The sequence below is a fragment of the Malaya genurostris genome, chromosome 3, assembly GCF_030247185.1.
Source record: "Malaya genurostris strain Urasoe2022 chromosome 3, Malgen_1.1, whole genome shotgun sequence".
Lineage (NCBI taxonomy): Eukaryota > Metazoa > Arthropoda > Insecta > Diptera > Culicidae > Malaya > Malaya genurostris.
In genome coordinates this window covers 262,336,669-262,360,326 of record NC_080572.1, presented here as the reverse complement: position 1 = coordinate 262,360,326, position 23,658 = coordinate 262,336,669, and the positions used below count along the sequence as shown (strand labels likewise).

The following is a 23,658-nucleotide window of genomic DNA, read 5'->3' as shown; positions in this document are numbered from 1 at the left end:
TTGCGGCGGGTGATAAATTATCCATCAAAAGATACAAAACCTGAGACAATTGGCCATTGAGCTGATAACTGCTTCAAAAAATTTCTAGCTATTGGAAGGAATGCCATTATGAGGGTCTTTAAGGGTTCAGATATATTGAATGCTGAGAAAATCCATTCAACAATTTCCGAAAACTTCAGTAATCCTGTTGGTGGCTGTGAAATGGAGCCCACAGGATTATTACCTTTTTCTGTGCTAGATCCTGGATTGGTTTGTGAATTTGACAAACCAGGAGGCACAGTCTTTGGTTTTGACTTTTTTTGTTTAACACGGGGATCTTTTTTTGAAGATGAAACTTTAGGTGTCTTTTTTGGTAATTTGGAAGAAGACTTCTTTCTCTTAACTGACCCTTGGGTAGTGATAAACGAATTACCTTCACTATTTTCGTCAGAGTCAGAGTCCTCTGGTTCCTCTAGATTTGAAAACCCGTTTTCGGTTTCCAAAGGGGGGACATCAATGACCGTTTTAAGCATTTCTGCATATGTGCGCTTAGACCGTGCTTTTAAAGAAAGCTTAATTTTTTCTTTGTGCACTTTAAATGCAGTGCATACTGAAATATCCTCATGAGGACTTTCCCCACAATACATACATTTTTCAATTTCCTTGTTGCAATCATTATCTTTATGAGGTCCTTCACACTTAATACATTTTGGTTTATTGCTACAGTAAGTAGCTGTGTGTCCGAATTTTTTGCAGTTCGTACAATTCATTACATTTGGAACAAAAAGCCGAACAGGGAGGCGAATTTTATCGACATAGACATGGGACGGCAACGCAGATCCGGCAAATGTCACTCGAAACGAGTCTGATGGGCGATAAACTTTTTTTCCCTCTTCATGAACTACTGAGTACAGTTGTTTGCACTCCAGTATTTTCACACCCTCAAGCATAGAGTTCTTGAAACGACCAACACCATGCTTGAGTAAATCATCTACCGAAAGACTCGCTTCGGTAACAACACCGTCAATTTCGACATCTTTGGAGGGTATGTAAACTTTATACTCTTTATTGAAATGTTCCGAAGAGACAATATCATTCGCGTGTTTCAAATTATTTACCACAACACGAATTTTATCGTTATTTACTTTTATGATCTCTTTGATTGAAGAGAATCGTGATGTCAAACCTTTAGAAATTTGGTAAATGTTTAATGGCTTTGATATACGTCTAAAAAAGACTATCCAAGGCCCAGAAGAGCTCTCCTGATGTTTTTTCGTTCGTGGGGGTATAGGATTCATGCTAGGATTTACGTCCATGGATTCATCCATCACATTAAAATTTTTAATCAAACTTTAAAATAAAAAATGAAACCAACACTACACAGTACTCAATCAAAAGGAAAAGAAAAAACTTCTACCTTGAAATTGTTGTCTATCTCCGTTGCACTGCCGTGTAGATCCTCGTTGCTCTAGATGTTCTTGTTGGATGCTGATTGTTGGATGTGATGCTACTGCTACCTGACATCCAGCACCACTCGATTTCCGATTTGCTTTCGTCTTCGCCAGCTGTAACCAGCGCAGGTCACCGGTGTATACCTGCGTGTTGTATGGCAGTGGAAAGACCGAGTTGTCTTGTCTCCTTCTTCCTAGTGCTCCGCACCGATATGCTTCTGCACCGAAGTGCCTTCGCACCGGTGTGCCTTTGCACTCTCCTGCTTCTGTGTGCCTTTGCACTCTTCCTCTTCGATGTGCCTTTGCACTCTCCTGCTCAGCACTTGTGGCTGTATATTGCGGCCTGGGTAGAGCTTGGGAAACGCCCTTTGTTGTTTCCTTCACCAGCTTGGCCCAGCACTAGGGCTCTCTTATGCAGCACGATTTTACGTTTTAACGGCTGCTGCCAACAGGTCTCTACCTGTAGTTCAACCGTTGTCGTATTTAACGCGTGTAAACTAACCAGCGTTATTAAACTGTACGCTTCTGTACACAACCTTCTCGGTTGAACGGCTATTACTGAATGAATTAGTGTGTGTTTGACGGCTGTTTGTTTACGACACGAAAAATTTGTCTGGCTATTTTCACTATGGAAAAAAAATTGATCAACGAGTTTGCATGAAATTTTTTTTGCTTCAACTTTAATTTTAGCTACGGAATCATTAAAAAAGTTGTAGAAGTGTTTTGGGGAGTCTGCTTTATCGATAACGCAAATATTTGAGTGGCATATAGCCTTTAGTGAGGGTCGTGTGATCATTACCTCATGTTGCTCGCAATCGAAAACCTGTAGGAAATTGTGTTTGAAAATCGTCGTGTTAGCATCCGAGAGATAGCAGAGGATCTTTGCATCTTGAAACGCGCCGATGCCAAGCTCGTACCGTAAGAACTGATTTTTTGCATGGTTGTGACTGCAATTTTGGGCCAAACACGAATCGAAAGTCATCGGTCAGCCGCCGTATTCGCCAGATTTGGCCCCCTGTGATTTTTTCCTGTTTCCAAAACAAAAATATTCACTCCGGGAAACGCGCCATAACACGACCGAGGACATAAAAAGTAATTCGCTGAAGGAACTGAAACTTATTTTGAAGGCAACAATTAAAAAATGTACTAAAATCTAAAAAAAAAAATGTTATCAGTGCGGGTAAATTTTGATCAAAAGGTATATGACTAGTATCTCTTTAATAATTTCGGAGCTCCTCTTTAATGACGGTATGAAATTTCTAACACACTTTACCATATAATTCTGGAATCGGAAGTCGGATCCGGATGAGTTCAGATTTTTTTTTAACTTTATTCACATTTTTCACTATTTTCGGAAAATATATTGCCTCACAATAAATTGAACATGAACATAACTGTTATAGATTTATAGAACCACCATCATACATATTTTATCATACGTATCGGATCACTGCGATTCCCACAACCGAAGCAAAAATAAGTAACCGAAGGATCCTACCTTGTCCATTGATTGACGGCGATAACTGCTTGAAAACCGATTCGAACGGAATCTTGAAACGCACAATTCGATACCGTCGGTCACTGGATTCACTTGTTTCGATATTGACCGTAGCTGTAGTCGTTTCGTTCGTTGTGTAATGCCGTATTTCCGCATTGTGGATGAAGTAGGTAGGTACAGTATTGTAGGAAAGAAGAACGATAAATCAATAGGAATTCTTATCAGAAAAACCCATCACCGTGTAGCTATTGCATGCTTGTGTTAGATCTGTCACCTGATTTGCTTCTATTATTGACAGCACTCTGGAGGCTTAATATATCCATAACCAATCAGATAGCACCCTCAGGCTATGCGGCAGTCTGGGACTAAGAATGAATTTTCCGGATGAGGAAACTGAAAGCGAATATTGTTTAATTCACGCTACAATAAATCCATGCACCGCTTAAAGAGAAACGTTTAGGCAGTTCGGGGAGATACGAGGCACCCAAAGGCTTTTGTACCTGTTTGCTAACATGATCAGCCACCTTCAACTACAACCCTGAGGTCTACTGATTATGCTCCATATCAATGTCGATGGAACCACAAATGAAGACATCATCTAGTGCAGCACCGTGAGATCACTACAACAGAGATAACCTGATCATCTTTACCATAGCAACTATAGGTAGCAAATCGATTATTGTATCCGAACGTACGTGTGATAAGGATGATCATCGATTCCGAATATAAAAGAGATGAACGTCTAGCAGCATCCTGCTCTTTTGGCCGATAAAAAACATCGCACCAAGGCGGCGAAGGATGATGATAACCAGATTTCGGAGTAACAGTTAGTAGTTTTAAGCCAACTCACCGGAAGGCATGTGCGGTGGACCGCATGATAATTAAAATAGTTTAAGTCAAACCGTTTATTGTTTAAGGAAAAATACAGTAGTTGTTGCATGATGTGTACTTTTAATAAAGTTCGTGTTTAATTAATAATTAGTGTCGTGTGCACCGAATAAATTTACCCGAACGGCACTGGTTCTACGCTATTTGTACCTGGGAAGAACAATTTTGGTTGTGCTGTGGCTAGGCTGCTACAGTACCCCTTCGATGCGGGGGATTGGAATACCTCTACGCTACCACTGCTTGACCTATCAACGGATAGGAGGTAATTGGCCGCTCCCCAACATTTTGGTCCTTCGAACCGGATCGGAACCTTGGAAACGGACTTGATTCGACACAGGGTCGACGCTGGTACCACACCGACGCTCAAACCGCCATTGGATAATTGAATCCGCGCCATTGGCCTATTGGACACCGCTATTGTTATATTCAACATTGTCCACAATTGGTCTATTGAACACCGCGCTGCAGAGTTGGCGTTACTTCGGTTGGGACGCCATTTTTTCTGGTTATTTCCACGTAGCTTGGACTTTGTGGAGTGGATTTTTGTCCAGGTTAGTGAACCCTTGCATGCTATATGTCCAGCCAAGCTTCGATAATTCCACAAGCTAATACATGTTTTTTCATCTGCTAATGTGATCTAAACTGCTTACGGGAGTGGTTGTATTCACCGTTGGATTGAATACGAATTGTCTGAGGTTGGCAATTTGCCTCGCGTTTCGATCATACAATAATCGGAAGGCATCGGTACAACTGAAATATCACAGGAGCTATCACTCATCACACAACTATCACGAGGACATTCGTGTTACGAAGAGGTGGCATCGCAGTATTTTTTCAAAGGTAAACTTACATTTAGTATACTGCCGAAGCTAGGCGTACAGAAATACACAATTTTAATTTTGCATCGATCCTCTTCGTTTTTTATCATTATTTTGGAGCCCTGGTTGCCATTTGGGCAAAAACAAGCCTACGATTTGTTGGCGGAGTTTTTTAATTTGGCTTAGTTGGAATTTATTGGCAACTGGTGCCGTTTACTGTTTTGGTGGTGAGTTGCCATGGTATATGCCCGGCCGAAGCCGGAGTTATTCAAATACTACACCACATACTTTCCTCTTCACTCATGTTTATGTAATCGAGTCTAACTACTCACGGACGGTTATTTATGTCAACACGGAACCTGTAAAGATAATTAATCTACAGCGCCAATATATTTTTGTCGGGTCAGTAACTTCATGCAGTATATGCCTAGCGAAGCTAGGTCTCTTCTCAGATAACTACACCGATTATCCCTCTCTCTGTTCATCGTTACATCGTAACATACACAATGCCTGCTGCTGGAACATCCACAACCAGGAAACCACCGTCAATGCGGGCGTTGACGGCAAAACTGAAGGAAATTCAGCTATCCTTCAGCGATATTTGGCGGTTTGTTCAGTCATTCAAGGAATCCTGCAAGGTTACCGAGGTAGAGGTACGCCTTGGTAAGTTGGAAGAAATATGGGAAAGTTTTAGTGAAACCTTTGTCGAAATCCTATCCCATGACGACTATAATCCGGAAGGATCGGCCTATGAGAAGGAGCGAATGGAATTTAGTGACAACTATTATGAGGTTAAGGCATTCCTAATGGAAAAGGTCAAAATGCTTCAAGAACCACAAGCGTTAGAACAGTCTATGCGATCAGGTGAAGCGATGCAGTTGGTCACAGATCATGTTCGCCTACCACAGATTAAGCTTCAAACATTCAATGGGAATGTGGACGAATGGTTGAGTTTTCGAGACCTATTCACTTCCCTGATTCACTGGAAGGTAGACTTGCCAGAGGTGGAAAAGTTCCATTACTTAAAGGGTTGTCTCCAAGGTGAATCTAAATCCTTAATCGACCCTCTTCAAATTACGAAGGCAAATTATCAAGTGGCATGGGAAATGCTGTTGAGGCGATATAACAACAGCAAACAATTGAAAAAGCGGCAGATCCAGTCACTCTTCAATTTACCTACGCTTTCCAAGGAATCAGTAGCCGATTTGCATACCCTAGTGGAGGGTTTCGAGAGAATCGTACAAACGCTTGATCAGATTATTCAACCGACGGATTATAAGGATTTGTTGCTAGTTAACATTCTGACTACTAGACTGGATCCAGTCACACGAAGGGGGTGGGAGGAGGTTTCAGCCACGAAGGAGAATGATACATTGTCGGATATGTCAGATTTCTTGCGACGGCGAATGCAGGTTTTGGATTGTTTGCCGCTGAGAGCTGTTGATAATAAAGATTCACAAAGGTCATCTCAGTTGTTAAGGCAGAAACAAATTATGAGGATTAGCCATAGCTCGTCGCAATCGTCTGGAGGACGATGCGTAACCTGTTCATCGGATCATCTTCTTCATCAGTGTAACGCGTTTCAACGAATGGTAGTGACGGATAGAGATGCACTTTTGAAAACTCATGTACTTTGCAGAAATTGCTTTAGGACAGGACATCAGGCAAGGGAATGTCAATCCAAATATTCTTGTCGCAATTGCAAAGGCCGTCATCATACCTTAGTTTGCTTTAAGCCGGAAAGGAATAAGAATCCAAAGGCTGCAGTAGTTGCTGAGGACAATGGAGCACCTGCAGCCGAATCACCATTAAATCCCTCTCCCACTCAAGTGGCTAACTTGGCAGCCAGTGATATGTTGGTAACAGTTGCGGCGCACCAGTATGCTACGCAAGTTATTCTAGCAACAGCGGTCGTCTTAATAGAGGATAACACCGGTAATAGATTACCAGCTCGGGCTCTACTGGATTCTGGTTCAGAAAGCAACTTTATAACAGAGCGGCTAGCACAGCGGATGCAATTTTCTCGCGATCGTGTAGATATTTCGATACTAGGAATCGGTCAAACGAAGACCAAGGTAAAGCACAGGATACGTGCGGTGATACGGTCACGAACATCTGCATTTTCTCGAGAGCTAGGATTTTTGGTTCTTCCTAAGGTTACGGTAAACCTTCCAAGCACCACCATCAACACGGATAGATGGTCGATTCCGACAGGAATTCAACTGGCCGACCCAGCGTTTTTCGAGTCGCAGGTAGTGGACCTCGTACTTGGAATTGAACCATTTTTCGAAATTTTCGAAACCGGTCGAAGAATTTCAATTGGTGAAGGATTACCAACATCGAACAAATCTGCATTCGGATGGGTGATATGCGGTGGTATCGCGAATCCGAGCCAATCCTCACATATTAGCTGCAATGTGTCCACATTGGAAGGTCTCGACGAAATGTTGTCTCGATTTTGGTCATGTGAGGAGGTCGAATTAAGCAACCCACTTTCACCAGAGGAAAAACGCTGTGAGGAACTATTTTTGCAATCTGTTCATAGGAATGCTAACGGTCGATATACTGTGGCTTTGCCAAAGCGAGAAGACATATTCTCTAGGTTAGGCGAGTCTAGAGATATATCTTATCGACGTTTACAGGGAACTGAACGTAGGCTGGCGAAGAACTTAGGACTACGTGATCAATACTCGGCATTCATGGAGGAATATGTATCATTGGGACATATGCGCAAGGTCGATGATGCTTCATCCGGTTCGGTTAAACGGTGCTATTTACCACATCACCCAGTGATCAAAGAGTCCAGCACGACTACTAAGGTTCGTGTAGTATTCGATGCCTCCTGTAAAACGTCTTCGGGAACCTCACTCAACAATGTGTTGCTGGTGGGACCAGTGATACAGGATGACCTACGCTCAATCATATTACGGAGTCGGACCAAACAGATTATGCTCGTGTCTGACGTGGAGAAAATGTTTCGTCAGATCAATGTTTGCCAGGAAGATCGTGCATTCCAATGCATTCTTTGGCGGGAGAGGCCTACGGATAAGGTTGACACGTATGAACTAGGCACAGTGACATATGGTACCAAATCCGCGCCATTTCTAGCTACCAGGATACTTCACCAGTTAGCATTGGATGAAGAGGAAAGGTATCCACTCGCAGCAAGAGCGGTAATCTATGATACATATATGGATGATGTGATCACGGGTGCAGACGATATAGACATTGCAATCAAACTGCAAGCACAGCAAGAAGCTATGATGGCCAAGGGAGGATTTCGATTAAGAAAGTGGGCATCGAACTGTTCGTTAATTTTAAACGGTGTTCCCGAGGAAGATCGCGCGATTCGAATATCGGAAGGAATCGATTTAGATCCAGACTCGTCGATAAAAACCTTAGGATTAACATGGATGCCAGTGACAGACACGCTCAAGTTCCAATTCACGGTTCCCGCGTTAGAAACTGGAAAGGCACTCACAAAACGCTATATATTATCTACTATTGCCACACTATTCGACCCATTGGGGCTGCTGGGAGCAGCTATTACTTCCGCGAAGATTTTTATGCAACAATTATGGGCATTGCGAGACGAATCGAACAGCAGAGTAGGTTGGGATCAACCACTACCCTCAACGGTGGGTGAGTCGTGGATACGGTATCATGAACAGCTTCCGGTTTTCAACCAATTGAGGATTGATCGCTGTGTGATAATCCCAGAAGCAGTAAAGATTGTGATTCACTGCTTTTCGGACGCTTCAGAGAAGGCATATGGTGCATGTTTGTACTTACAAAGTCAGAATGCGGAAGAAAAATTCAAGGTGCGATTACTTTCATCCAAATCCAAGGTTGCTCCATTAAAGTGTCAAACCATACCAAGACTGGAGCTATGCGGGGCACTTTTAGCAGCTCAGCTTTACGGGAAGGTTAAAAATTCTATTAGAATCAACGCGGAGGCTTTCTTCTGGACAGATTCGACGTGTGTTTTACGTTGGATTCAGGCCATCCCTACCACGTGGAGTCCATTCGTTGCTAATCGTACAGCAAAAATTCAAACGATTACGGAGGGTTGTCAGTGGCGGCATGTACCAGGAATTCAAAATCCTGCCGACCTGATATCCAGAGGCATTAATCCCAAGGATATTATCCAAAACACTTTCTGGTGGCAAGGACCGGACTGGTTGGAAAAGGGGCAAGATGATTGGCCTGAAAGCATCAAGGACAATCCGTCAGACGAGGGAGAGGCAGAGAAACGGCGAACGGCAGTTGTTGGTACAGTTTCTGTTTACACTAATTTCAACCAAGAGTACATCGGGAAATTTTCATCGTACAACAAGCTCATTCGTCACACAGCATATTGATACGATACGGTTACGATTGATCAAGTTGTTGCAACTGCCAGCAAAGGATAGACATAACGAAGGATTTCTTACCACAGAAGAATTGAAACAGGCGGAATGTACACTTGCCCGCAGAGTACAGAAGGAGGTTTTTCTAGATGAATGGAAAACTTTGTCTATGGGAACTGCACTTAAAAAGGGATCACCTTTACGATGGTATAACCCATTTATTTCTAAAGATCAGCTGATCAGATTAGGAGGGCGACTGAAATATGCTCACGGATCAGAAGATACCAAACACCCAATTGTTTTACCCGCACGGCATCAATTTACTTACTTGATTCTGCTACAATATCACGAACGACTGCTGCACGCTGGACCGCAGTTATTATTAGCTGCAGTACGACTGCACTTTTGGCCACTAGGAGGAAGGAATGTAGCGAGACACATTGTGCGGAAATGCCTGAAATGCTACCGTTTAAAACCAACACCGATTCAGCAGTTCATGGGGGACTTGCCACCTTCGAGAGTTACAGCATCTCGCCCGTTTACCCGTTCAGGAGTTGACTATTTTGGCCCCGTTTATGTCAGAACCGCGCCACGGCGAGTGGCTGTCAAGGCCTATGTATCGATTTTCATATGCCTCTGTACTAAGGCGGTTCATTTAGAGCTTGTTACAGATCTTTCAACGGACCGATTTCTTCAAGCTCTTCGACGATTTATAGCTAGAAGAGGCAGATGTGTGGATATGTATTCCGACAACGGAACTAATTTTGTGGGTGCTCGAAACAAGATGGAAGAATTCCTTAGACTGCTGAAGAATCGCAATCACCACGAGGTAGTGTCAAGAGAATGCGCCAAGGAAGGAATTCAATGGCACTTTAACCCACCAAGCGCACCACATTTCGGTGGCCTTTGGGAGGCAGCAGTTCGATCCGCCAAAAATCATCTGCTCAAGGTTGTTGGTGAAACGCCGATGTCGTCAGAGGACTTTAATACCCTGTTAGTACAGGTGGAAGGCTGCCTCAATTCTCGCCCCCTAACACCAATGTCCGATGATCCTAACGATCTGGAACCATTAACACCAGCACATTTCTTAATCGGTTCATCAATACATGCCTTACCTGAACCGGATCTTACTACGATACCTATTAATCGACTTCAGCACTGGCAACTAACTCAACGTAGGTTGCAAGATTTTTGGACCAGATGGCGTAGGGAGTATCTCTGTCAGCTGCAAGCGAGGACGAGACGATGGAAACCAGCGGTTCAAATTGAAGTGGGAAAGCTGGTTGTGATTAAGGACGATAATCAGCCCCCTCTGAAGTGGAAGATGGGAAGAATATGTGATACTCATCCCGGAAAAGACGGAGTTGTAAGGGTGGTTACCTTAAGGACAGCCACCGGACTACTTCCCCGACCCGTAGAAAAAATTTGTTTCCTGCCGATCGCAAATGAAGAAACAAAAATCAACGAAAGGTCAGCGTCAACCTAAAATCCCTCCTTCCCAATCCTATCCCGTCGAAGAGGATCTGCTTTATTTTTCAGAAATTGACCAATTTCTGGGTGGGTGAGGATGTTTGCTAACATGATCAGCCACCTTCAACTACAACCCTGAGGTCTACTGATTATGCTCCATATCAATGTCGATGGAACCACAAATGAAGACATCATCTAGTGCAGCACCGTGAGATCACTACGACAGAGATAACCTGATCATCTTTACCATAGCAACTATAGGTAGCAAATCGATTATTGTATCCGAACGTACGTGTGATAAGGATGATCATCGATTCCGTATATAAAAGAGATGAACGTCTAGCAGCATCCTGCTCTTTTGGCCGATAAAAAACATCGCACCAAGGCGGCGAAGGATGATGATAACCAGATTTCGGAGTAACAGTTAGTAGTTTTAAGCCAACTCACCGGAAGGCATGTGCGGTGGACCGCATGAAAATTAAAATAGTTTAAGTCAAACCGTTTATTGTTTAAGGAAAAATACAGTAGTTGTTGCATGATGTGTGTACTTTTAATAAAGTTCGTGTTTAATTGATAATTAGTGTCGTGTGCACCGAATCAATTTACCCGAACGGCACTGGTTCTACGCTATTTGTACCTGGGAAGAACAATTTTGGTTGTGCTGTGGCTAGGCTGCTACAGTACCCCTTCGATGCGGGGGATTGGAATACCTCTACGCTACCACTGCTTGACCTATCAACGGATAGGAGGTAATTGGCCGCTCCCCAACAGTACCAATAGTCATTTTATAAGAAGATTTGAAGTATTATTTGGCCGATTACTCGACTTTCAATTAATGAATTGTTATAAAATCTCATACAGTATCTTTACTTCGGTTCGGATATTGTGCATTATTGCTTTATACTGACGTGAAAACTCGAAACAAATGCACCTATTTTCATCTTACCCAGTTAATCTACCGAACGAAGATAGGAGATCCCACTTTAAATAATGGTTTTCAAGCATGAGATGACTACTAGAACTAAGATTACCATTACCCTATGATAATTTACTCATGACAAGGCAGTTATTCCAATTGTGTTTTGACCCCATGATGCTAATATCGCCATTGAAGCAGTCAAAAGCGTGACGTTGTCCGAGTAAAAAGAAACTTAGATGTTTATTCTTCAACGAAATGAAACAGATTGATTTTAAGAGGAAAAAGATAAAATTTATATATTAGTATAGCTGAACGTTGCTTTCGACATCCAACGATAAAACAAAAGACGTATGAAATAACAAAAAATAATACCTAAAAACTGTGTTTCAGCGCATTATTTTTATTTTCAGGGTGCACCAATTAGCGGAGTACATTCACGGAACTGAAGGGTCGAGCTCAACCTCCGAGAGATTTATTTATGTTTTTTTTGCTATTTTATTTCAATCTCTTACCCACTGATATCATCAAATACTGTTGACGAAAGCTCATATTTTTGAACAATTGTTTTATTACTTGTTTTGAAATACGTTTTAGAAAAATCAGTAAGTGTTACACAGAGTTTATGCAATTGGGTGCAACATGGTCTACACCTTGTCTAAAAGGTAGATTCATTTTTTTCATCTCCACAATTCACTATTGTAGATACTTATTTACAGTATTGCCGCTTGTGCAGTGGGGAAAATTGTTGTTGATACAATGCATTAAAAGGAAACCTTTCAATTGATCGATTCAAGCAATGTTTCTAACTGCAGAATTGATTATCACAAATGTGATAATTACTATTAAATGATTGTGAAATGCTATAAATTCTGCAGGAACCAGATGAATAGTCTGTATTACGACACAGCGCATGCAATTTGAGATTAAAGATTGATTCTTATTCCAATATTTGTGCTAAATACGAGAAGCATATAAAGGGTGATTTTTCAAGAGGTATAGAATTAGATTTTTTTTTAAAAAAAGGACAGACATTTTTTAAAATGTGATGAAATCTCCATTGGAATCGATAGAACGATCAATATAATTTAATGTTTCAAGATGATTTAATAGAAATGTTGGCCGCGGCTCCGCTTTAGATGGTCCATGAGTAAGGTGCAATTCTGGCATACTCTCTTCAACATATAGGCCGGTTTTTCTCGAATAAATGCTTCAGTATTGACTTCCAGTGCTTCAATTGTTGCTGGTTTATCCTTGAAGACATGTCAAAATAGTCTAAAGGTGTTATATCACACGGTTCTCTTAATTTGGTCATTGTTTCGCGTGCAGTGTGGGATGTGGCACTGTCTTGTTGAAACCACGTGTCGGTCATGTCAAATTCTTCCATTTTAGGTAGAAAAATCGTCAATCATCATACGGTAGCGCTCGCCTTTCACGGTAATAATCCACACCAAACAGTGACTTTTTTGGAATACTATCGTTGAACTATCAAAAACTTCCACGTGTTTTCTGAAGCAGCGAAAAAGTTCACGCGGAACTTGTTCTGTACTTCGAACTGTCAAAAATTACCACGTGTTTACGCAAACATCTAGAAAGTTCACACAAAATTTGGTCTGTATTTCGAATCGTCAAAAATTACCACGTGTTTTCTTAAGCAGCGAGAAAGTTCCTGTGGAACTTGTTTTGTATTTCTGTCAAAAATTACTACGCAGCCAAAAGTTCAGAAAGTCAATAATTACCGCGTGTTTTTTAAGCAGTGAAAAAGTTCACGCGGAACTTGTTCTGTATTTTGACCTGTCAAAAACTTCCACGTGTTTTCTTAAGCAGCGATAAAGTTCCTGTAAAGTTCGAAGAACAGCTGTCGAAAATTACCACGTGTTTTCTCAAGCAGCGAGAAAGTTCACGCGGAACTAGTTCTGCACTTCGAATCATCAAAAATTACCACGTGTTTTATTAAGCAGCGAGAAAGTTTACTCGGAACTTGTTCTGTACTTCGAACTGTCAATAATTACCACGTGTTTTCTAATGGAGCGAGAAGTTTCTCGCGGAACTTGTTCTGTATTTTGAACTGTCAAAAACTTCCAAGTTTTTTCTTAAGCAGCGAGAAAGTTCACGCGGAACTTGTTCTGTAATTCGAACTGTCATAAATTACCACGTGTTTTCCTAAAAAGCGAGAAAGTTCCTGTGGAACTTGTTTTGTATTTCGAACTGTCAAAAAATTACCACGTGTTTACGCAAACATCGAGAAAGTTCAAACGAAATTTGTTCTGTACTTCGAACTATCAATAATTACCACGTGTTTTCTAAAGGAGCGAGAAAGTTCACGCGGAACTTGTTCTGTATTTTAATCTGTCAAAAACTTCCACGTGTTTTCTTAAGCAGCGAGAAAGTTTACGCGGAACTTGTTCTGCACTTCGAATTGTCAAAAATTACCACGTGTTTTCTTAAGAAGCGAGAAAGTTCCTGTGGAACTTGTTTTGTATTTCGAACTGTCAAAAATTATCACGTGTTTTCTTAAGCAGCGAGAAAGTTCACGCGGAACTTGTTCAGTACTTCGAACCGTCAAAAATTACCACGTGTTTTCTTAAGCAGCGAGAAAGTTTGCCCGGAACTTGTTCTGCACTTCAAACAGTCAAAAATTACTACGTTTTTTTCTTAAGCAGCGAGAAAGTTCACGCGGAACTTGTTCTGTACTTCGAACTGTCAAAAAATTACCACGTGTTTACGCAAACATCGAGAAAGTGCAAACGAAATTTGTTCTGTACTTCGAACTGTCAAAAATTGCCACGTGTTTTCTTAAGAAGCGAGAAAGTTCCTGTGGAACTTGTTTTGTATTTCGAACTGTCAAAAATTATCACGTCTTTTCTAAAGCAGCGAGAAAGTTTACGCGGAACTTGTTCTGCACTTCGAACTGTCAAAAATTACCACATGTTTTCTTAAGAAGCGAGAAAGGTCCTGTGGAACTTGTTTTGTATTTCGAACTGTCACAAATTATCACGTGTTTTCTTAAGCAGCGAAAAAGTTCATGTGGAGTTCGAAGTACAGCTGTCAAAAATTACCACGTGTTTTATTAAGCAGCGAGAAAGTTTACTCGGAACTGGTTCTGTACTTCGAACTATCAAATTTACCACGTGTAATCCTAAGTAGCGAGAAAGTTCACGTGGAACTTGTTTTGTATCTCTAACTGTCAAAAATTACCACGTTTTTTCTTGAGCGGCGAGAAAGTTAACGCGTAACTTGTTCTGTACTTAGAACTGTCAATAATTACCACGTGTTTTCTAAAGGAGCGAGAAAGTTAACATGTAACTTGCTCTGTTCTTTGAAGATCTCCAAAGTTCTACGTGTAGGAAAAGATGTTCGGTTGTCGGCATCCCACCGTAACTTTTGACAGAAAGTAGATAGCGTCATTCCGACAAATGTCATGTGTGTGTAATAGCAGCACGTTCTATTTGTGCCGAATACCAAAGCAAACAGACGCTTGTACTTTTTGCTGCGCATAAAACAAATTTTAATTAGGTGAAAATCAACACAAAAGTTTTTTATGACTTTTTTTTAGTATCATAAATTGAAAAGCATCAATCGAAAAGGTGAGTGGATTGAATATTTATGAGGTGAAATCGATTTATTTCGTGATTCAATACCGGATGCTATCAGAGCTTTCAAAACCAAAGTTTTTTTCGTCATTTTTTAAATGTCTTCCGATCTCGGTTACCGGCATCCCAAGGTGTTCGGTTATCGGTACCCCATTTATTTATTTATTTTTCGACAAATCGCGAGAATTGTCAGTGATATGCAGAGATGCCAATTCTATACAAATTTGTCTGTAAAATATCAAATTTCTTAGTTAACGTGTAAACCTTTTTTTGTCTAAAGACTTTTCACAGACTTTTGAAACTTCGATTGTTTGCAGACATTCGTCAGAAATTACAGACTTTTTAATATTGGCGCGATCTTCTTATTTTCGCTAGCTAAACTTGTATTGTATTACCTGGCATCTCGGGTGACGGCTTCAATACATCCGTCATATAAGTAAAAACTTTGGTTCTCTGTTTTTGTTGGCCGACTTGGACGACTTGGACGACTTCAAACAAATCGTCCAAGTCAAGGAAAATGAACTTTAATGCACTGATTAATGCCATTACACGTTGCTTTGTGGATAAGAAGCCAATAAATTCGACTGCAGCAACGTAAATCATTCCCGCGAAGCTGGTGGAAGACCGGCCTAATCAACACCAGAGGCGTCACCATCCAAATCATTGGCCAAGAGAGTTAAAGCGAAGTCACCTGTCAGACAATAAAATCTTTTATCCAAAACGCCTCCGAAAAGACCAAAATTCCGTTTTTTCTTTGAATAATTGCAGTTTCCACTTATATTTTCCAGTTTTAGCGAAATACCGAACATCTTTTTTAAAATGGCCTAAATTTATCACTTTACTAAATTAATAATAAAGTTTTTTCAATCGATTGAATCAACTTTGTTTTTTATTCAGTTGTTAGCCAAGGAGTTTAGCTTTCCATTGATGTACATATGTCCGCATAATGTACACTTAGTCAGAAGTTATAAGCTTAAAGGAAAAGGGTGCCGGTAACCGAACACTCTCCCCTACTTTTTAGTAGTGAGATAGTGGATTTTTTGAGGAATTGTGGAACTTCTGGTTGCTTGGATAAGCACAGCGAGTGTAATTTGCTGCTCAAGGTTTCGAACAAATTTTTCCGAGAGAAGCCAGCAGATTTCTTTCGTACGCGAACTAGTAAACTCTCCAGATTTCATCATGGAAGGAAACCTAGGTTCTTTTCACTACTCGTTCACATATTTCCAAAAAACCTTCTGATTGGATTTCGATTTTCGTATTACATTGTTCAAGTAGTTTCGTTACCACTTTTGTGGCGTGGGAATTTGTTTGGTTGGTATTTATGTTATATTCTCAGATTGGGAACTACTTTTTGAATATTGTTTAATTGTTCGGTCAATTGTGTATTTCGTTTTTTCGAATCATTTTCGTTTTACCATTTTCGAAAAGGTTGTCCTCCGTGTTTCCTATCTGTAGCGTCAAAGGGAACAGTTTTGTATCAGCAGAACTATCTTTTACGTATTTTCATAAATGGAACTTATAAGCAACCAGTTTAATTGCCACACATTTATTTAATATACCATTCGAGTTTGTCACTTGTTGATATTGCAATAAAATGACGCAATGTCGAACCGTTCATGGTATAAACTGCATACAAATACTGGACAAAATTAAAGATGTAAATAACGACGCATCTTTTGGGCTTCTAACGACACGGGAAATATCATGTTTTTTTTCTCACTGTGCAGTTCATTCGCGATTGTAGTTAATTTCACGATTGATGAGAATTCTGCCCCCAGTCGATCCATAATATCTATAACATCGCCGCAACTTGAACGTACTGTCCTGTCATATGCCAATATTATACATTTTATGTCCCCCAGCTGTTTGTGAACGTAATATATAAAATCAAGTAAACAGCAATATCCCTTTCTGCATCATCTCTTGAAATATAAAGTTACAAGATTTCTATTTTCAAACTGCTGCCTGCCTGTGCCCTATGTCGATTGAGCTACCGTGAAGTCAATATGTCATGTGCGGCAGACATTCGGTTCGAAAATGACACCCCGGAGAAATACGGGTTACGACCCGTTTCAACATCTTGTGGAAACGGTAAACCAAGCCACAATCGGCCGCCGTTCGCTTCGAGCCAATGTCGCTTCTGGAGCATAATGTCATTTTTTCTTTGTTCTCCTAAGTAGAGCAGCGGCATATTGCCGTGTGTATTTTCCTGACAATTGCGACTGGCAAAAACCAGAACGGAAGTAAAACCAAATTGACAACAATTGAAGATCAAACGTGTACTGAATATACAATGAAACACTTCAATACAGCAAGTGTACGGCACTTGTTTCTGGATGCTGCCGAGCATCCGTAGTCGACTGTATTACGGAACAATGAGTCAGCAATGAGAATGGAGTTGTTCCGAGCAGAGTATGAAATGATTGAGCTATTGGATCGGATTGCTAACGGATTGAGGTCTAGGCGTATTGAGCTCAATTGCCATCAAGTGATATAATCAATTTTCAGCAACATAAGTTAAAGAACTTGTAGCATCTTAGGTTCTGCCATTAAATTTGTTTGAGCAGTAGATTGTTGCATTGATAATGAGGACGACAATAGTTGAAACTCCAACTAATCTAGTGTCCCGATCAGCAGGTCTTAACAGATTAATTTTAGAACTCCATCCGCCTTCGATACTTGTTAGAAAATTTTGTTTTTTTTTCTAACTACTAACTAGATCAGGCTTATATCGAAAGTTTTTTTTTAAATTGCTTGTTATGAACTCGACATTGCTAGTTGATCGGGATATCCCAAACAAATTCCTCATAAATACTATTCGCTTCGGGTGACAATCTCTTGCACATTGATCCGTTATATACCGGTCAGGCTAATGAATCGGTTAATTGGAATTTGAAAGGATTTTATTTGATCCCTTTCCGGTTTGTGACGAATGCAATACCGATAACAGTGAAGGGTGCGGAAGGGGACGAATTAAGAGAGCATTTCAATAATGCATGCAATCCTGCTCTGATGTTGAGCTACTAAATAAATGGGATTATTGATCTACAATGCAGAGGGAGTGATTGCGGCATTTGTCCAATAAAATTATGCTGCGGCTAAATAACAATTGAATGTAATGGATTACAATGATTTCAAATCGATTGGACGACGATTTGCGGTAGGCTTGGAAATTATTCGTGAATTGGTGTTGCACAGATAAACCAGAGTTCAAGTTAGAAGGGAAACGACAGCAGGTTTGCTTTAAATTTAATTCAAGTTAATTTAATTAAAGTTAAGTTTAATTAGAGTTACTTACCATTCCTTATTATTATTCTTTATAGAAAGGTAAAAATTTACAAGCTTATTTTCATTTGAAAGCTCTTATTGGATTGTAAATTTGAAGGTCAAGTGGCTGTCGTGTTCGGCTCCGGAGATATATTGGCGTAAGTGACGTAACCGACAAAATGCACGTTTTTTCTCAGCTCATTTTTCTCGGATATGGCTATGAATCAAGTTCGAAAATCAAGCGGCTGTCACTTCCAGTTCTGGAAATATAATGGTTTAAGTGACGTAACCAACAAAACACGTTTTTCTTTTTCAGGAATCAACCCATCATCAACTTCAAATGTATTGTTGCATATAGAAGAAAAAAATGCACCTCAACATAAATAAGGTACAAGAGCTGCAGTTGAATAAATCTGATAATGGAATATACGTAGAGTTCCTTGCTAAATACGAAGCGGAGCTAGCGAGATCCACGACGGAAAATGACAAAGTTCACTGCGTTGAGCATAACAATGTCAAGTGTAACATACCGGTGTATGTAAACGACTATGACATTGATGGTATTCATGTATCATATATGGATTTGAATTATTCCTTCTTCTTTAGTTATCGGAGTGGAAGAATTGAATTCAAATCGTTGATCACATCCGACAAATAATATGGTATTCTTTAAAATACGTTTCTTGTATTCTTGAAAAAATTTCCGAAATTGGTTTGTTTGGCCGTCTATTGAGATGGCTGAACCGATTTTCACAAACTTAGATTCAAATGAAAGGTCTTGTGGTCCCATATTAAATTCTGGAATATTATTTGGATCCGACTTCCGCTTCCGGAATTGTGGGGTAAAATGTAGTATGTCAGTAGACGGTCAAACAAACCGATTTTGGTTATTGTTTTAAGAATCGAAGAAAATTATTTTGAAGAATACCACAGTATTATATATGATAGTATGATTGATATGAGAAAAGCATCATTACACCACTAGGTGCAATAAAACAGGTTTTTCTACTCTTTTTCTTTCACCCCTTTAAGTGATGGTATAATCTTTTCAACACGCTTCACCCTATATTTCCGGAACCGGACGTCGGAATCAGATGAAATTCAGAAGTTTTGTTAAGATTTATAAGGCCAATAGTTTGAATTTAAGTTTGTAAAAATCGATCACGCCATATCTGAGGAAAAATAGCACACATTCTTTTTTGCGCATTTTACACCATAACTCTGGAATCGGAAGTCAGACCCAAACAATAGTCTGGAGCTTTTTATGCAATCACTAGACATCTCGTTTGCATTCAAGTTTGTGGAAATCGGTTCAGTCATCTCCTAGAAAGTTAGTGCAAAAAAACGTTACATTCATACATACATTTTGCGTACTCGATGAACTGAGTCGAATGCTATATGCCATTCGGCCCTCTAAGCCTCGGTTCAAAAGTCGGTTTTCACAGTGATTGCATAACCTTTCTGTATGAGAAAAGCAGAACCTCAACCAGGAACAAGGAGCAGAGAACCTTCGTAAACAAAAGCGCGTAAGCTTTACGATAAATTTGATAAAATTTGACTGTGTGGTATGGATGATGAAACAATTGTCAAAGTAGACTTCAAGCCCTTGCTTGAGGTTTATACTGTATAACAACGTGCCAAGTCGATAATTATTTCAAAGTTCAAAAATTATCGAAATTTGATATGGTTTGGCAAGCTATTTGAAGTTGTGGTCCGATTAGCTTTCGATTGTTTTTGCACTGTACAATAACACGAAGACACCAACAAACAACTTGACATAGAATTATCTATAGCTGCGACTTTTAAACTTGTGTATATCGTAGAATACTTTCAAACCGCTTGGATCGCTGTGAGTTCTATATGCTATGAATCGACTGCGAAGTTTTTCGAAACAGATTGGTCGATTTCAAAAAAACATACTGTCTTGAATGGTTTCATATTTAATTTCAATGAACTATACAATAGCAAAACAATACGAAAAATCAAGAATAGCAAAGTGTGAAACACGAAAAATCAACAATAGAAAACTTTGCACACGTGTTCTGTAGTGACTATCATTTATTTTGCACAGATGGAAAGACCAATTCGACCTCCTGTTTTACACAGACGGATAGACCGATTCGATAAATTAGTTTTTCTATGAACTTTCGTCAAATTGTTGTAATTCGGTTCGCTTTCACATCTCATCCGAGTCGATCGACACATTTCACTGATTACGTCCCACCGTGCTTACGTTCCGACAGAAACAAAATTCAATATAATGACGAGCAATTAGACGTTATTGAAAAGACTAAATGTAATGTACGAAAGACAGTGAGGTGAAAAATAACAATCGCTTTTGACTTCCAATTCGACCTTCAACACAAAAACTTCAAAGTTGCTTAAAACGCAAATGCATCTCAATCTAAATCAAGTACATTTTCTTCAACTGAACAAAACTAATAATGTTGTAAGTATTCAATTCTGTGAGGAGTTGAAAACAATTATGTTCGCTAACAACAAAAACAACAATGTGCACTATGTGAAATACAATATCAACATATCGATGTACACTGAGGTCTTTTTTTACGAGGGGGATATGTACCACGTACAAAGAACTGTGCAAATAATTTACGTTACTTAGGAAATTCGCATGAAAAAACTGCGTAACTTCGGAAATCCGCTTAGAAAAAGGCAAAACTGTTTGAAATTTTTTTGATACCAAATGTCTTAGAAATGTGTGAAACAAGATCTGGTGTAATCCTAAAATAATTTTTATTTTTCAAAAATAATCGATTTTGGGATTTCCGAAGATTTCCGAAGATTTCCGAAGATTTCCGAAGATTTTCGAAGATTTCCGAAGATTTCCGAAGATTCCCGAAAGTTTCCGAAGATTTCCGAAGATTTCCGGAATCGATAAAAAAATGCATGAAACATCGAAATCTGGTGTAATCTTCAAAAATATATTTTTGAAAAAAAAAACCGCATAAAATAAGACCTCAGTGTATGTGGAGGATAGTGTCATAGAAGTACGAGTGAACGATCTGCTTTCCTCCACTAGCGATGTTTTCATTCGAAGATCCATGTCGCAGCACGGAGAGATTCTTTCCATTGGGAAAGAAATGTGTAACAATTTTTCTCCACTATCTTCATACCTATAGCGCAATTTTTTATCTTTGTTGAATTTGTTATTATTACCCTCTTGTACAATAAATTTCTTCATATACCTACTTCTAGAGGTAACCGTTTTCGAAATATCTAGACATGAATTTGCAGAGAAATTTTGTTTTTGTTTAATTGCACCTTGCCAAACTACTTTTTTGTATGCAATAAGGTACATAATAGATTCAGATCGATGTGTTACGTATATAACCGACTCTTTCGTAAATAATGTTTCACTCTGATTCAATATGTGCGGTGTAGATCCGGGTCATAATCGAGGGCTGCTAATTGCTAAAATAACAGCTGTTTGTTCATCGGATTATTGGCACACAGAACGTGTTGTTTGATAACAACAGCATACCAACAGCCCAATGGAGTAAGTAATTCAATTAGGCTTTAATTCAATAACAATTATGTACTCCGTGGAACCGCATAATGCGCATTATTGGTTTGCAAATCGGTACGTCAAAATGCATATTTTGCGTGTGTGTTTTCAGTTTAATTTGGAATTAGGAACGGGGGGAAACGTGGAAGAAGTATTGGTCTAAGTAAAACAAACTCGAACAGTTGATTTCGCTGCATGCAGATTTTTCGGTGTTCGAGGAAAATTCTTGAATAACAACGGCTGAGTATTTGTTTGGGGTAGACAAACACAGAATGTTTGGCACTAATTCAAACATTTTAACTCGAGCGGGTAAACTGTGCTGGTTAATGCGGAAGTTCATTTAGAACTAGATTTAGGTGCCGGTATGAAACATCAATTTTAGTACCACGTGGTCCTCTTCGACCGGTGAGGTCTGAAGTTTCGCTGAACTTCTGTTTCAATTTTAAATATACTTCTCATGACTAGCGCTACGGGTTTAGTGGCTTTAGGATTCTCAACAGGTTGGGACTCGAACATTCGACATTAAGACATATAAGATCAATGTTTTATATCTAGAATAATAGATCATGACAACATCATCAGTTTGGCGGCCTTAACCAAAAACAGTCTGCAGTATTCAGTGTTAGTGTGTGAACGACCGTGATTTATAGACCAATATCAAACTTCATTATTCGAACTAAATACCTCAATGGCCAAATTCAACCGCCTTTTGAGTAAAGATACCTAGATTTATAACTAATACTGCATAAGAAATTTCACATATATGGAGAGAATTTTAGATCCAACTTTACTTTATGTTTGCCTTTCTCATGTAGAAAGGTTGTGTAATAACTGTGAAAACCGACTTTTGAATCGACGAGACCTGGAGGACCGAGTGTCCTATACCATTCGACTCAGTTCGTAGAGTACGCAAAATGTGTGTGTGTGTGTGTGTGTGTGTGTGTGTTAAATATTGTACACCGTCGCTTGAACCGGCGAAACAAAACACGTAAAAATTTTTCTAAACTTGTCTCTGAACTACACAAATCGATAGTCATTATCAGTAGGCAACCTAACAAACCGATTCCGGCTATCCTGGTTCTCGGTCTCCGGTTCCAGAAGCACCGGAAATAGTGGTCATATATTCTAAAATGGATCTCACTCACTTTTCTCAGCTATGGTTTGACCGATTTCCATAAACTTAGATTCAAATGAGAAGTCTTACGATCCCATACGAAATTCCTGAATTTCATCCGGATTCAACTTCCGGTTCCGCAGTTATAGGCAGTGTTGGTGATTGCTGAAAATTTGACAGAAGCTGCTCGATTTTATTGTATACAACATTTTCAATCCGGTAGAAGATGCTACAAGAATTCGAGTCTCTCAATGCATGAACCTCGAGATAATTTTTCTACATTTCTTCGTTCCACTTCATACTATGAGTATTTCGCGGCCCTTCAAAAAAATTTCAGTCTGATAATGATCGCCGCTGTATGGAATTTCCCAAGAGAGAATCGCAAGTTGACAATTATCGCAGAAAATCGAATCGATGATTCGACTTGATGATTCTCATACTAGGTTGCAATATTTAAAAACCCTTGTGTGGAGCATTCACATACATTTTTATAGACACAAATTATACAAAGGTTATATGCACATAGTTAGAATAAGCGGCAATAGTAAAATGATTCTATCGCAATTATCCACTGCCCATACAGAATCGGATCGCGAAACGAGAATAAGCGACCGTTTGTTGCTTCAGAGAGAATCCCCGCAGCAGCGTGCTAGCCGTTGATTCTCAGACGGTTCACCGAGAGAAATTCGCTCTCGCACTGGTGCCTATTCTATGTTAAATGTACCATGCCGGTTTTTTGTTGTTGCGATGATTTCCGTTTCTCTTTGATGGCACTGATTCAATCGTGGA

At 39.8% G+C, this 23,658-nt stretch overlaps 1 protein-coding gene across 26 annotated transcripts in view; it reads right to left on the bottom strand.

The window, feature by feature from the left end:
• Window positions 1-23,658, bottom strand: part of LOC131438950 (potassium voltage-gated channel subfamily KQT member 1) — an 892,435-nt gene that overhangs the window by 127,866 nt on the left and 740,911 nt on the right. Inside the window, exon 15 of one of the 26 annotated variants that reach the window (XM_058609377.1) lies at window positions 2,929-3,042. The exons of the other annotated variants lie outside the window; for them this stretch is intronic. Within the exon in view, the coding sequence (XP_058465360.1) occupies window positions 2,929-3,042 (114 nt within the window). The remainder of the gene's footprint in view (window positions 1-2,928; window positions 3,043-23,658) is intronic. 26 annotated transcript variants of the gene reach the window in all.